We start from the raw sequence: 15,862 nt of genomic DNA, 5'->3' as shown, positions 1-15,862 counted from the left end.
TTTTGTTTCCATTGTATATTTAGTACAATTGCAGTGATTCATCTTTTACGAGTTCATTTAACTTAACTTCAAATGGTTCCACTTCTTTGTGGGTGCACTATCAGCTTCCCCGTGCATCACTTGATTATTTAAACCATGTCAGTTGCAAAATTGGGATAACCATCCTTCACTGGCCTTAAATCTTTGCATCACTGAATGAAGTGCAGATTTCTTCGCTGCATTTTATATTTCTTTACCTCGGATGTTTATTCCACTTGAGTGGTGTTGCATAAAATACTTAAAACACAGTCTTCCAAATCATGGTTAGTTGTAAGTTTTCTGTGCTTTCGTTCATTTTCTGAATTTCTGGAAAAAAAAGTTGATGAATATTTAAAAAGCTTTTCTTTAGATTTTTTAATATCTGAAACAGTCTGCTTTTTAATTCCATATTATTTGCATAAACTTGAAACACTAGTTCTAGCCTCTAATTTTCTTAGCAACTCCAGTGGACAAATTAACATGTTTCCTTTTGACACCCATTTCACTAGACTTATCAGTAGACATTTTAGCAATTAGGCTAAGATCTAAGAAGTAACTTCACAAAAAAATAAATCTAAAAAAAATAACTTTTAATCTAAGCAAACTAAACTTCTAAATACAGTATAAGAAACTAGCTCCTAGATTACAATCAGAATTCTAACAAGAAACTAAAACAACCAAACTGATGCTATACAACAAATAAACATAGTGGACATAGACGCTACTCTAGAAGAAGCATTTGACGGTTTGTAAATCGTAGGCGTGGCATCGGTGAAATAAGCATGGGCAGTTTGCAGTGACACTAATATGAAATATAATAATTATCGTACATATTAGTTAATGCATCACTTTGTATGAAATTAATTTTTTTTTTAAATTGAGTGTAAAACAAAAACTTGTTTTATATGAAAAGTAAATTCCAAATTTTTGACGGAATTTTCAAACTGTTTTATTTATATAAAGCTAGTTCGTTAATCGAATGTCCATTAAGTGCGGGGGTCTGTTAAATCGAGCATTGACTGTACATACATATTTTACTTTCTTGTATGAAGTAAAAGAAGTATTGTAATGGCGAAAAATTTTGGTTTTCAGATTACAACAGAAATATCCATTTTGACCATCCCTGAATCCATTTTGACTAGTTTCGGCTTGATATCTGTACATACGTACACATGTATGTATAAAAAACGATTAGCTGTAGAATGTTGAAATTTTGTATTTAAGACTGGTGTAACATCTAGTTGTCCACTTCCCCTTTTAATTGCAATTGACTGGGCCAAACTTGTGTATACAGTTCTAAATAAAGTGGGGTTTTAATTTTGAAACATTTGGATTTTGGACTTTTTCTTAACTGCACTAATAAGCCCTTGTTGAGATCTTTTCAATGATATATCATTGAAAAGCTCATCATTGATAAGATACTTATTTTCATTGGTTCTAGAGTTATAGGCACATCAAATTTTAATTAATGAAATATTTGGATCTTACAAGGGAAAGGTACATAGGTTCAAATCTGACTTCATGTACGTATGCTTTTTAATTTAAATATATTGATTTCTTAATAATTATTAACCTCTGATTGTAAAAAAATTTTAACAATAAATAATAATTCAATAACAATACAAAAAAAATCAGAAGTTATTAATAAAATAAAATTTTATGTACTTTTCATTTTAATTCAAAGACTTTTACAATCAGAGGTTAATAATTATTAATAAATCAATATATTTAAATTAAAAATATATATGTATATGAAGTCGGATTTGAACTGTGTGCATGGTTATGGATCCGACACGACATGTTCTCACACCACGTATCTACTTGAGCGAGGTGAAACAAAATTAATATAAAATGCTATAGGAAATTTTTAGGGCCATTTTGCTTGAGTATAATTGAATATTTTGTGATAAAGACATGTAAACAGTGTACTATTCAATTTGGTTCAAATTGGTGTCCCGAGGCCTGTGCCTTCCCCTTGTTAGCTACAGTAATATGGATCTTAGGTGCCTTACACTGATTTAACTGTCTATAAAAAAAATCACTATAATTATTTTCTTTAGTTATATAATTAGAAATAATTTGCTTACGAAAAATAGTTTTTTTAAAACATTCAGCATGATCTTAGTATATTAGAATAATTTTATTTCCAAAGCCTATCTTGTTTTACCTTTAACACGTTCTTAAAAACAATTAGCCATAGAATATTGAAATTTTATATTTAGGACTATTGTAACATTTAGTTGTGCATCTCCCTTTTTGATTGCAATCGACATTTAGAATAAATGAATGTTTTGTTGGTAATAACTATATATATTATATCTGATAATTTAATATTAATTGAAAATTATAATATATAATCTTATTATTTTTTTATTTTCTTAGTACAACTCTTCTAAAAATTGTATTTTTGTAATTGTGTAACTGTCCACTTTGTTAAAAAAACTGGAGGAGCGTATCTCATTTTCAAATGAAATAAGTTTAAATGAAATGCAACAAAAAATGTGTATATGTAATTTAATAGGTGTACAAGAAAGTATAAGTTGATGCAGAAAGTGTTGATCCAAGAAAAGTAATTTTTTATGAATATGATGGTTAACAAAAGTAGAATGTTATGTTGTAAATAGTAGAAAATATGCATTTAGGTCATGTTTGTAAATAAAATATTAATGTAGAAATGTATATTTTATATATTTTCTTTTCAGGACACAATGGGATGGGGTGAAAATGACAGAGGTGTATCATTCACATTTGGTGCTGAAGTTGTAGCAAAGTTTCTCCATAAACTTGATTTTGATCTAATTTGTAGAGCTCATCAGGTAAATTTCTGTTTCATGTACTATATTATATATACATTAACTAGATGTAGTGTAATATATATATATATATATATATATATATATATATATATATATACACGAGGGCGACAATAAAGTAATGAAACTGATGTGAAAAAAAATGTTGCTTACCGTTTTAGTCATGTTTAGTGTTGTCTCCTTCAAAGTAATTCCCCTCTGATTGCACACTTATTCCAGCGCTTCTGCCATTGATGGTAACATTTCTGGAACTCATCTTCTGTAATATCCTCCAAGACCCTCGTCACAGCTTTTTGGACATCTTGTGTTGTTTGAAAATGGTGTCCCTTGACCGCCATTTTAACTCTTGGAAATAGAAAAAAGTTGCACGGAGTGATATCTGGTGAATAAGGTGGCTGTGGTAGTACTGAAATTTGTTTTGAGGTTAAAATTTCTGTACTGACAGAACAGTATGGGATGGAGCATTATCGTAATGCAGAATCCAATTATCAGCAATGTCGGCACGGACACGAAGAACTCGTTTACGAAGTCTTTCTAAAATTTCTTTGTAGAAATATTGGTTAACTGTTTGTCCAGGAGGCACCCACTCTTTATGAACAATTCCCTTGGAATCGAAGAAGCACACAAGCATGCATTTCACTTTTGACTTTGACATGCAAGCTTTTTTTGGTGTGGGTGATCCCTTTGAGCACCATTGCGAACTTTGGCGTTTTGTCTGTGGATCGTATTGAAAAAACCAACCTTCATCACCAGTGATAACACGGCTCAACGAATCTGGATTAATTTCCGTTTGCTGTAACAGATCGGCTGCCACATTTTCCCGTGTTTCTCGCTGTTGTTTGAGATTTTCAGGGACCATTTTTGCACAAATCTTTCTCATACCAAGATCTTCAGTTAATATTAGACGAACCGTTTCTCGATCGATGTTGAGTTCTTCTGCAATAATTTTCACGGATAATCTTCGATCAGATCGTACGATTTCACGCACCCTGGTCAAGTTGACATCTGTCCGTGAGGTTGCTGGTCATCCACTGAGGTCTTCATCTTCAACATTTGTTCTGCCTTCACTAAAAATTTTATGCCACCGAAAAACTTGAGCTCTTGACATAACCTCCTCTCCAAAACCCTTCTGAAACTTACCATAAGTTGTCGTCGCGTTTTCACCTGATATAACGCAAAATGAAATGGCATACCGTTGCGCAATATTTTGCGGTTTCATTTCTCTGACGAGAGACACAAACATGTGTTCACTTATTACAGCACAACTCACGACTGAGCAGTTGCATCAATGTGCCACTTGGACTAGAAGTAGCTTATAAACCAAGGTCAAAGATGGTGTGCCTACGCAAGCTGCAGAGTTGCCACATCTTGCAAAGAAAAATCAGTCTCATTACTTTATTGTCGCACCTCGTATGTATATGTATATATATAGAGAGAGAGAGAGGAGATTGAGATTTGGTATAGAAAAAATGTGTTTTTATGTGTTCTGTTAATATTTGTTTTTATAGCTGTGTATTTTCTTTCGATTGTGTGGTGTCTAGTATTAAAATATTTCTTTTGAATTTAAGTTTAGTTCTGTGAAGTCTGTAAAGTTGGAAAAGCAGTTATACTCCAAATTTGCATTAAAAAGTCGTAAGTTATTGGATATTTCCTAAACAAGTTATATTCAGTGGAAAGAATTAATATTTCTATGTCAAGGTTAAGTTTAAATAATTTTCATATAATTTTTCCTATGCAGATTCCACCCTTCGGTGTTAGGAAGGAGACAAGTGCCTTAACAGTCTCCCTGAAACCTTGTCTTATGTTCATCTTCAAATTAGCATTTCTTATTCAGTCACTACTGCCAGTCCTTGTACAATCTCCTGAGCCTGAATATCGCTCTCCAAATTTATTCTCAGAATGATTGATCTGGTCTTTGGGTAAACTTCCTTCTTTAATCACTGATGACATGGCTTCTCTGAATGCACCATTAGCCTTCCACCAGCTGTCTTTTCTCACCCTAACCTCCATCCTATCCCCAACCTTCCTGATGGATATGATTTGCATGACCGCAGGGACCACCACTTCTGACCTGACTGTTTTAAGTAGATCCACGTACACTGAATTCGTTTTAACCACAAATATCTCAGTTTTGTGAGTTTCCTGTGATGGCTCAGCACTGCTTCATGCAGTAGGCAGCCTGCCCATTGGAGCAATAAGATGAAACTGGCATCTGGTCTTCCTGCCCTTATATTTTTAAATTTTACGGGTGAATGTCATCGTGTCTTGTTCATATAATTCGGTCTGCAGCTGTCCAAGACAGCCACCACTATTGTTCTTGTCTTTCTGGAAGATATCAATCAGGGCCTGAGCTAAACCTGTACCATCATCCGAATTCACATATGCTACGTGGAACTCATTGGCGATTGGGGCCACACCCTCTGCCTCGCCAATCAACCATGCCTCCACTGTGGCTGACACAACAGTCCAGCTTTCATGCCAGGTTTATTCAAAAGCCAGGCAACATGCAGGTGGAGAAAAAAATAAAATTAAAAAAAGGACCCAGAGATCTATTAATTATAAGGCTGGAACACCTGCCATTTGGCTGCTGTAATTGCAAATATACAAATAAATAATATTGTATTTTCAGACAAACAGCTGAAATTAAATAGGTTTAGTGGAGTGTAAGTATAATAGTTCTTCATTTATTTAAAAAAAGTCTTAAGTGATGTATCTTTATTTGTAGACATTGTACCGTTATTTAAATTATTTCTTTCATTCAAGTTGAGCCATATATTTATCTGTATTAAGTTCTGCACTATTTCTTTGGTCAAGACCATTGCTAATTATAGTAAATTGTTCATGTCTGTGAAAAAATTTTTTTCTCTCCATCAGCATTGTCATCATTGACATGGATCTTGTTCTGGATGTGGACATATAATCAAGAGATTGATCCCAGTGGAAGCTTAAGAATGCCAGAAAAATTTATGCAGATCGTGACAGTAATCCAGTCTTTGTTATTCTTGGTTTCCCTTCATGATGCCACTTCTTTTTGGGTAGGGCTGTCCAGTACAAGTTCATTTCATCAGCATTGAAAAAGAGTCAACATTATTGTTGTGTTCAGGTTTGCCCTAAATTTTGGAACAAAAGTTTCTGTTATGTTTGTGTTGGCTGATATTTTTTGTTGTGAATTTTTTTATCCACTAATACCGTGTTAATAAAATTTTCCCCCAGCTATTGCTTGCCCTAAAATCTGGGTTACCTTGTGAATTTTTATAAATATTAATGTTTTTCACAGAGAATTAGTACTGACTTACATGTTGTAAAATCCACTTGAAAGGAGCAGCAACTAGGATCATTTTCAATTTACCTCATCACTTTTGTATTTAGTTTTCACTTATAAGCTTGCAAATCTTAAAATTGACTGAGAGTTTTCTCACATTATAGTGAAATTTCTCAGATCCAGTACTTTTTTCAAAGACTACATTTATCGTACCACTGTGCTATTTTTTTCCCCATTCGATTTACCTTTGGTTCTCCTAATTCTTTTATTTAATATTTTTATTTTTTTAATTTATTACTAGTCAAATTTATTCACTATTATACCAATAACTTTATTTATCCTGGAAATATATTTTTTTGCTTTAGCTAATACTAAAGGATAATTTTTCCCTTTTCCTTATTTGTTATTAAAGTTATTAAAGTTTATGGTTAATTTGGTAACTGCTTCTTCTTGCATATAGCAAGGGTTCATCCTTTATTCCCTTACCTACATAGTATTTTACCAGTATTCACATCAATTTGATTTTAAGGCTTTTTTTTATTTAAAAAAATATTTTTTCCTTTATTAATTGAAAAATGTAACTGAGTAAGGGTATGTTATATTAATTTTTTGCATGTATAAGTTATGTTAATATTAAATATGTAATTATTTTTTAATATTGTTTAAAGTATATGTTGTCTTTTTCTGGTTAAATGACTGTTACTGTATGTCAGTTATCTTATGGTATCATCTTCATTTACGAGTATAAATGAAAACTTTATTTTATCGCTCAATAATGTTGTTTGTTGTTAAGCAAACCACTTGGATCAAGTTCTTGCACATTACTAAATTTTTAAGTTTATAAAAAATAACTTTCTTTCTAGGTTTGGTCTTTAATTACAGATGTAAGATAGGAAAAATATTATAAATATATCTAATTACAGGTTGTAGAAGATGGCTATGAATTTTTTGCTAAGCGGCAGTTGGTTACACTGTTTTCTGCACCTAATTACTGTGGTGAATTTGATAATGCTGGTGCTATGATGTCAGTAGATGAAACACTAATGTGTTCCTTTCAGATTCTGAAGGTGAGTGAAAACTGCTTTGTGTTTTTTTTTTTATTATTGATTGATAATATAAATACAATTTGTTAGTAGTAGAGTAGTATTAGTAATAATAATGGTAGTAAATGGGTCATGTTAAAATATTACTCAATTTACTCACTTCACTTCCTTAGTTGGAATAATAATGATTTTGTGATGTTATGGGTATATATAGTCGAAAATTGATGCAATTCATACTATTGTGAATATAGCTACTCTGTCAAAATTACTTAAGACCTAAGCTGTCTTGTATAACATGCTGAAATAGTTTTAGGCATTGTATCAGTTTATTGTCTCACATATTTTTTATCATGTTTTTACACCATACCTGTTATTTTTTTAATTTTAATGAAAGTTTATGGATTCTGATTAGATGATAGTATAACTGTCTTATTTTATTATATCTTTTTTGCTGTTTAATTTTGCATACCAGTTTTTGGCATATGGTGTGGATGAAAGCATATCCAAGTAATGAACTTCTAATGCAGTTTTACTTACAGAATTATTTTATTAATTTGATGTGTTCAGTTTAATTTTAAAAATTGCTGTGCTTTGCATGGAGAATTAACAAAATAAAATTGTTAATTTGAAACAGTTCTCATGAACAGTGCTTGAATGAATACAAGTAACATTTCAGACCATCTTATCTCCATTACAAAGTGTTAAGAGTTTACTTTTCTCTTGAGGTTCTGGATTTGAGTATCAGTTAGGCATGGCATTTTCACTTTTCACTACAAAATTCATTATCATTCATCAGTAACAGTTAATAGGTGTCAGCCTGTTGTTATGTAAATAAATAGTGTAATAGAATACAAAAAGTATCCCTGGTTCATAGCATGTTAAAGAAGACATACTTAAGTTTATTAATTCAGTTGTTAAATTGCACGACAGAAATAATAAAAGAAGAGAAGGAAGATCTTTAGAATGGATCTGCCACAAACCTAAAAAATACCTAACTGTTTTGGTAATTAGTTTGAACTTAATTCCCCATTGTTGCATTTCAGAATGAAATGACCTCTTCTGGACAGACAGGATTACATAATTTCATTAAATTAGTTTCTAAACTTACAGATTGCCACGTAATTCTTAAGTTTTTCACCAGACAACTTTACCTGGAGTTTTTTTTCTGAAATGCATCTAGAGTTAACTTTATTGACCAGAAACTAATACAGCTCTTTTAACACGTGGGGGTTGTTGTCATTGTATCTCTCACAATCTGTTATTTTAAAAACTGTAAAGGTGGCAATTTTTCATAAAATAAGTTTTCCTGCATCGATTATCATTTTTTATAAATTGAAAATACAGGTAATAGTTATATCTACACTTAATAAAAAAATGTTTTTTAAATGATTACACTTCATCCTTTATGTATAATTTCTTATTTATTAATCTTTTTTATGGTGTTCATATTTTATCACCAAGTATACGAATTTTGATGATTATTTTTTTAATTTAGTGGAGAAAGTTCCTCTGACAATCGTGTTGTAAGTTCTTCCATGTAACTTATATGAAAGATTTTAAAAACAAAGAATTTTGTAGTCTGCATTAATAATTTTAAGATATTTTTGATGCCTTTTTTTGTCTTGTCATTATTTAGTGATGGATTTTTATAAGGTAATGATAATATTCAAAATTTTTCATAAAGATTTAAGAAAATTTATATGAAAATGTAAGATAAGAAATAATTTATATTCCCACATCCCAAAAAGCCTTAGGTTACTGTTGGTCGATGTCTATTTAAATAGCTTTCCTGTATTCCTTTTCTTGTTTAGAAAGACAGGCTTCATGCCTGGACTTTTTTTAATGGCCTAGCAACCAGGAAAACCTTTGAGGTTATTATAGGAAAAACAACAATAAAAACCAAACAACAAATAATAAATTTAGAAGGCAATAGATAATTTTCTTAAAAGCCAGAATAAAAATAAATATAAAAACTCAAGAAAAGATTTATAATTATTTAAGTAACATCATATATTTAAAAGGAACAATGTAAAATCTTTCTTGCAAATATATTTTTCTTACAGGATACAATTTTTCCTTGTCTACCTGTCTTTTTTTGTTTTTTTTTAATTGGGCACAAACTTTAAAATGTTGAAAATATAAAGAACAATTAAAAAAGTATTACTTTCTAATTGTAAAAATAATAACATTTAAAAGCCATATCTTGTAAAAAAAAAAGTATTTAAAATAAGCTCATACCGTCATATAGCACTTTCAGCCATTCATATTTGATAAAATATAATTCCATATTCAGTTATAAATAATTGATTTAGTTATATGTAATAAATATTGTCTTATTTGTTGTGTTTCAGCCTGCTGATAAACGTAAATTCACATATGGCGGTTTAAACACAGGGCGCCCAGTAACTCCACCACGTGGTGCTACTAATAAAAACAAGAAAAAGTGAACAATAGGGTTTTATTATGCTTGCCAAGATCTCCTATCTTTCCCAACTCTAAATTCAACGATTATTTTAGCCCTTAGTTTTAGTTAAAACTCTGTTCTAAATAAGCAGTTTGTAAAAAATACTGAAAAACTGATAAAAATACTGTATAGCTGATACTTTTTTTAAAATTTAATTTATATTTATGTATAATTTTGCTTTTTATGTATTGAATGAGTGCATTTTGTGTGTGTGTGTGTGTTAGTGCATGCGTGTACAGTATCCACTATTTCTTTACAGGGAAAACTAATGTATTCAGTTCATAAGTGTTTTACAAGTAAGTACAAATTTTTATTAATTGAAATTCAAATTTTCAAACTGAAGAGGAACACATATATCTATATATATTAGATTTCCATTTGAACATTTTAATGTGTATTATTGTTATCTTCTGCAGAGGAGTCCATGAAGTCCTTGTTTAAGGATATTGGATTTTTATCTTGCATAGAATTTTTTTTAAATTAAATAATTTTTTCACAGTTAAGAAAATATTGGCCTTTTGTTTCAGTTAATGTCAAAATATTTGGGTATGAAATATTGTAACTACAAACTTTATTCTGTAATTATGTAGCCTACCCATAATCACATTTTGTGGCATGTTTTTTTGACTTGTCCAAGACAATTGACTTTATTATTGGTGGTGCTATTTCTTCATGACTTCTGTTTTGATTCATTAACAATTGTGTAATAAAAGAATATTGCTTTATTTTCTTTTGGTCTGACATGATATCGATAACTCCCAAATCCTTAAAACTGAGACTTTATTGACCATTGATTTATTTTTCATTTACTGCATTTGTTAATATCTAATAAAAATATAATTTTTGGTTTATTAGAAATAGAAATTCCTATTGAACTGTTCAGTCTATTTTTCAAGCAGGAGTGAGCGATTGTAAAATCACTTTTAAGCAGTCATTTGTTAAATTTATGTTTATGCATGGAAGTGTATAAACTGTATATCAAGTATAACATTTTTGTTTATAGCCTAAAAAAATTTTCTAAGATTTTTAATTTTGTTTGAGTTGCAGAAGTAGAATTGTGTAATTTTTATGAAATCGATATTGTAAATGATTTATTTTTTGCAAAAATCATTTATTAATAGTGTATATGTATCAGTAAATAAACGAATGATACTTGGTTAATATATATATATATATATATATATATATATATATATATAGTAGTTAACAAAATTTATGTAATAACCCCTTGATATTATAAATTATTATTATATATATTTTTAATGCTTTTTATTGCTTTTTATTTCATTAAACACTTTGCACATTAAATTTTCATTTTATTTATATTATCATGACTATTGTGGTTTGTGTTCTTCGATATACTACTTAATTTTGTGACCTGTAATTATTGTTAATTTATTCATTTGCATTATAATGTTTATTGTCATAGTTGATGGTAGTACTTTAATACTTTCAAGACCAATTTGTAATTAATAAATTTAAAATAAATTGGCCTTTAAATGATAGATATAAATAATGTGTTAAATTCTAGACATAGTAAATTAATTTAGATTAAGTATGTTATGTTCTTCAAGGGGTTAAAAATATATAAGTGATTATTTTGTCATACTTTCATTATTCTGCCCAGTTATTCATGAGTAATTATATTGCACATTTATTTGTTCGTGTTGTCATTCTTGAAACCGCAATTTTGTATAGGATTCTTGAATTGTAATTAAAGACATTTTTTATTGAAAATAAAATAATAAGATTTTTTTTCATTATAACTGTACCTCATTTTTATAAATGCATTGACACATTTATCACCTTTTATTATTTTAATGCCGTACAGTTGACCTCAATTTGGCCATTTGTTATGATTTAATTTTGAAAGATGAACTATACCGAATTCACATACACTTATTACCGTGATAGTTAATTTCTTCATTACTACTTATAATATGAAAAGTTATTCACATTATTTTATTTTATATAAGTTTGAGAAAACAATAGAAAAGCTGTGATTTGATGCTCATATATCTAAAGAAATTAATTGACAAGAAGTAAATGAAAAACAGTTAATTTTTTTATAAATGTAAGAGTTGTTTGTAAGTATTTTTAAAATTTGCATTTCAAATTTAGTTTCAGTTCTTATTTATTTATTTTAATGTTTACATATGAAATAATGGATCATTTTATTTAAGTAGACTAATATAAAATGTTACCATAGCATTTCAGTATTTTTAACAGTATGTTTTTTTAAATAGCCTTCCATTACACTATTTTCATATGTAAAATAACCACAAATTAATAACATTTATTTATTAGAGATTGTTTTAAGCAGGAACCATTTATTCTATTTATTTGTTAGCTGTGTGGGAGAACATCAGTGCTATAGTTGTCCTAGCCACTGGTTAAGCTACAGATTTTGTATCTTTAATAGTATTTTACTTCACTGTGAAGTATATTTTAGCTGTACTTATATGAATTTATGTTTTATCATGTGTTCACTAAATTTTTTGTGGTCTTTGTACGGCATGCTACTTTTACTCATACATGAATTTTTATCATTCTACTTAATATTACTTTCATGTATTTTTGTATGTTAGAATATTAATATATGCAAACTGCATGCAGTCTGTATGTCAGTTGCATCAGCAGAAAATATTTGTAAAGAATCGGGATTATTTATTTTTGTTTCGGGAGTTTCATGAAGCTGAAGAAGATTCATATATAGTAGAGTCCCAATAGTCTTAGTGTCTATTAAATCCAAGCTTCCAACCTCCATATTGTAGAGTAAATAAACAGAAATATTGTCTTATTTATTATTTATTAGTACTCTGAACCCAAAAGATATTAGTTGAGAATTCCTTTTCCTCACTTATAACCACACCCTTCTTAACTTCCCTAAATGTGAAAGAATTCACAAAATGATCATAGACCAATTGAAGAAAAGGATGAGTAAAATTTGATAATCCGTTATGAATTAATTTCCAAATTGTAAAAAAAGTCAGATGTAAAACTGATAAAAAGTGTTCAGTGGTTGAACTGATGATCAGGTAAAAGTTAAGTAAATGTATCTGAAATGGTTGATAAATTTAGGTGATTAAGAAATGTGACAGAATCGGAAACAAGAAAAAATTCCACTGAAGGTTCTGCAACTTTATTCCGTTTAATAAAATATGTAGTCATGTCATCAAATTTGCTAGTATTAAAAGATCATGTGATGCAGCAGCAAGCAAACATGGTGACTGGCGTAATAAAAGACATTTGAATATTTCCTAAAAACAATCCAAATGCTCTTTTTAGTAAACTAAATGTAGTTACAAAAGCACTTATTAAAAATAATCTACAACTGATTTTGGTAAGTCTATTCTTCCACTATATATTTGTAAACTGTTTCCAGACATTTAGGATGCCTTAAAATCAAAGCATCTATTATGATTGATACTTATTATTAGGCATGGTAGAAGTCTAAATTAGTATTTGATTCCATGGAAAAATAAATATTGAACCAAAAATTTAGAAAACAAAATTTAAAAGATTATTGCATAGACGTGTATGTATTATTAAGCATTATTATATCGATCTGAAATCAGTAATGCATATGAAAAATGCTTTCCATGAATAATAATACAGTGAAATCGATAACCTATAAGTAAGCAGGGCATGAACGATTTTTTTATCTATATCATTATACTAAGGATTGTGAAAAGATTATACCCAGGTCTTATGATGTCCATGTACAGCATATCTGAGAACTCTTCATATTCCTTCCTACAAGTAACATATTGCTATTGTTTTGAAAGTTGCTTGATATTTAGTTCCTAAGAGATGTTTTGTTTTCCTCCATTGGTATTCCTGCTGTCAAGGTCACACAGGACATTCGCTTGCTCTCTTGTTTCAGTTGCAAAGTCATGGCTGTTGCGATCAGATGAAATTATATTGTTGAGGAGCAGTTTGAGTATATGAATGATAGGGCATGGAGCAAACAAGGACCTTCCTTGTAAAGTAATAATGCTTGAATGAAACAAACATGTTGCCATCATTAATTCAGTTGGCAGTCTCCATTTAAATCTATTTGTAAACAAGTGGTCGAACTTAATATACTGAGGTCAACAATATATGACATTAAAAAAAAACGTTATATAAACCATTTTGTCCATCTTTTATGACAAAGATGAAATTATTGGAGATGGGGACATGGAACAGTGTGTTGCAGCCTGCCATGTTTTATTGGCATGATCTGCAAATGTAATAAATCTGCACACGAGTTGTTTTCTGATGAATGTGCAATTTATCATAGTTTATAATCCACCAATACTTGTTCAGACCATATTTTTTATAGAGTTCGTGACTGATGATTCTTATTTCTAAATGTTTAAAAGATTATTTGTAATATCTCAACTTCAAGAGAAGGGTATCAAAATGTATGTGGATACAGCAAGACAAGGTTCCAGCTTGTTTTGGTATTTGAGAATGAAATTTCTTAAATAAAAAATTTCCAGGCCACTAGATTGGCTGTGGTTCATAAGCATTACCAGCCCCACTGCAATGGCAACCAATAAACCCTGACCTTACCATACCCAACAATTCTTTGTGGAGAATAATCAAGGCCTGTGTATGGTGATATGCAACAAACAAAGAATTTTGCAACATTTTAGAGGAAGTCTTTTGTACTATAAATGGAGATGCTTCACATTATGACAAGGACGTGGAGATGCCCAGCTCTGAGCATTCAGCTTGATGATCATGTACACAGATCCACAGGATAAATAATTTACGAGTTAAAATATGTATTAAGTGTGAAACATATTTATCTAGGGGTTCAAGGGACTTCTATATGACATGCTGTGCACAATTTAAGAAAAAATTCTGCATAGCTTTATTTATCAACTGCTACAGTATATGATAGAGGGAAATTATTGCCAGCAATCAAAATAATGACCCCTGATTTTTGTATGTCAAAATGTTTGGGTTTTACATCTGGAACAGTTTAACAGTCGTGGAATTCAGGTACTAGTTTATTTTCTAGGGATATGATAGTGTTAAGATTTTTTATTTAATATTGGGTTGCTGTGGATGATAATGTTGAGACTTAATGAAAATTTATATTTTTGTGTAATAAACAAAATCAAATAAAAGAAACGCAAAATTATGAAAAATACAATTACAGGAAAAAATTGTTTAAATTGAGATTTTATTACTTTTTTTTAAATAAAGATTTTTAATTATTTATTTTCTAAATGATGCACTATGGATTGCAACAATTTTCTCAAGCTAACTAAAATGGTAAAATTAGTTTTAATCCTTACCATTGGATGGAAGGATTAATGTTTTAAATTTCATACAAATACAAAAAAGTTCAGAATCGTAATTTCTAGCCTATTTAATCTGCAATAATATTTCTTTTTTTTATTTTGTTTATGGTTAGATTTAGGTGTGAGAAAGACTAGTGGTAAATATTCACATTATACCATGGCCTTACGTTGTCCTGTATCTTGTTTCATCAACATGAACTTTTTTTGTGTTCTAATGCATAGAGCAACTATATGTTGCTTTCTTTTAAAGATCACATTCATGATCTTTGAAATGTTTATTAAATTTGATGTCTACCAGCTGCTGCCATTTCAGTCTTGCTTTCAATTCTTTTCCTAATGAATAAGTTTCTCTTCAAAACATTACAGGTTTCTGAACCCATTGAGATATTTAATCTGCCGATTACTGTCTTGTCCAGGACAGCAGAACCATAAGATTTATTGGTTTTTACCTAAACAGTATTTGTTCTTGGCTAGGTTAAATAGAAGCTAGGTAAGTTTGATTTGGGGAACAATATGATAATTGATAAAATCACGTATAATAAATGTAGGAGTAACTTTCAAATGCAAATAAATTACTTAGTCCTACCTGTTTGATAAAGTATTTAAAAACTGAGTTTAGCTTAAATTATCCCCACTGCTAAACTGTTTTAAGAAATTAACAAATTTCTAGACAGGCTGAAGGGATCTGACTTCTATTTTGCCCAGGCCAGAATTACTCTTAAAATTTTAATATAGTTTTTACTAAAGATGACAAGTTAACTGCCCCATCTTTTAGTACTGCTTATTTTTCTTTTATCTATATAAATACAATTTTTTTAATATTGTAATCACATTAATAATAGTATAAAAAACTGAGGTATATGTTGTTTGTCAATAAACTATAGAAGAATCTGTGAAATAATTATGATAATAATACAGAAGAACAAAGGAATTTTAAATTTGCTTCTGATGTGCTCTTTCGA

At 29.8% G+C, this 15,862-nt stretch overlaps 1 protein-coding gene across 1 annotated transcript in view; it reads left to right on the top strand.

The window, feature by feature from the left end:
* The window catches only part of LOC142323316 (serine/threonine-protein phosphatase PP1-gamma catalytic subunit B), a 31,007-nt gene extending 18,607 nt beyond the window's left edge, over nucleotides 1-12,400 (top strand). Inside the window, exons 5-7 of the mRNA XM_075362794.1 lie at nucleotides 2,721-2,834; nucleotides 7,017-7,160; nucleotides 9,488-12,400. Coding sequence (XP_075218909.1) covers nucleotides 2,721-2,834; nucleotides 7,017-7,160; nucleotides 9,488-9,583 — 354 coding nt within the window. The 3' untranslated portion in view covers nucleotides 9,584-12,400. The remainder of the gene's footprint in view (nucleotides 1-2,720; nucleotides 2,835-7,016; nucleotides 7,161-9,487) is intronic.
* Nucleotides 12,401-15,862: the final 3,462 nt, after the last annotated feature.

The sequence above is a fragment of the Lycorma delicatula genome, chromosome 4, assembly GCF_047948215.1.
Source record: "Lycorma delicatula isolate Av1 chromosome 4, ASM4794821v1, whole genome shotgun sequence".
Taxonomy (NCBI): Eukaryota; Metazoa; Arthropoda; class Insecta; order Hemiptera; family Fulgoridae; genus Lycorma; species Lycorma delicatula.
Note: the sequence above shows the minus strand (reverse complement) of the source record. Positions and strands in the feature narration are given on the sequence as shown.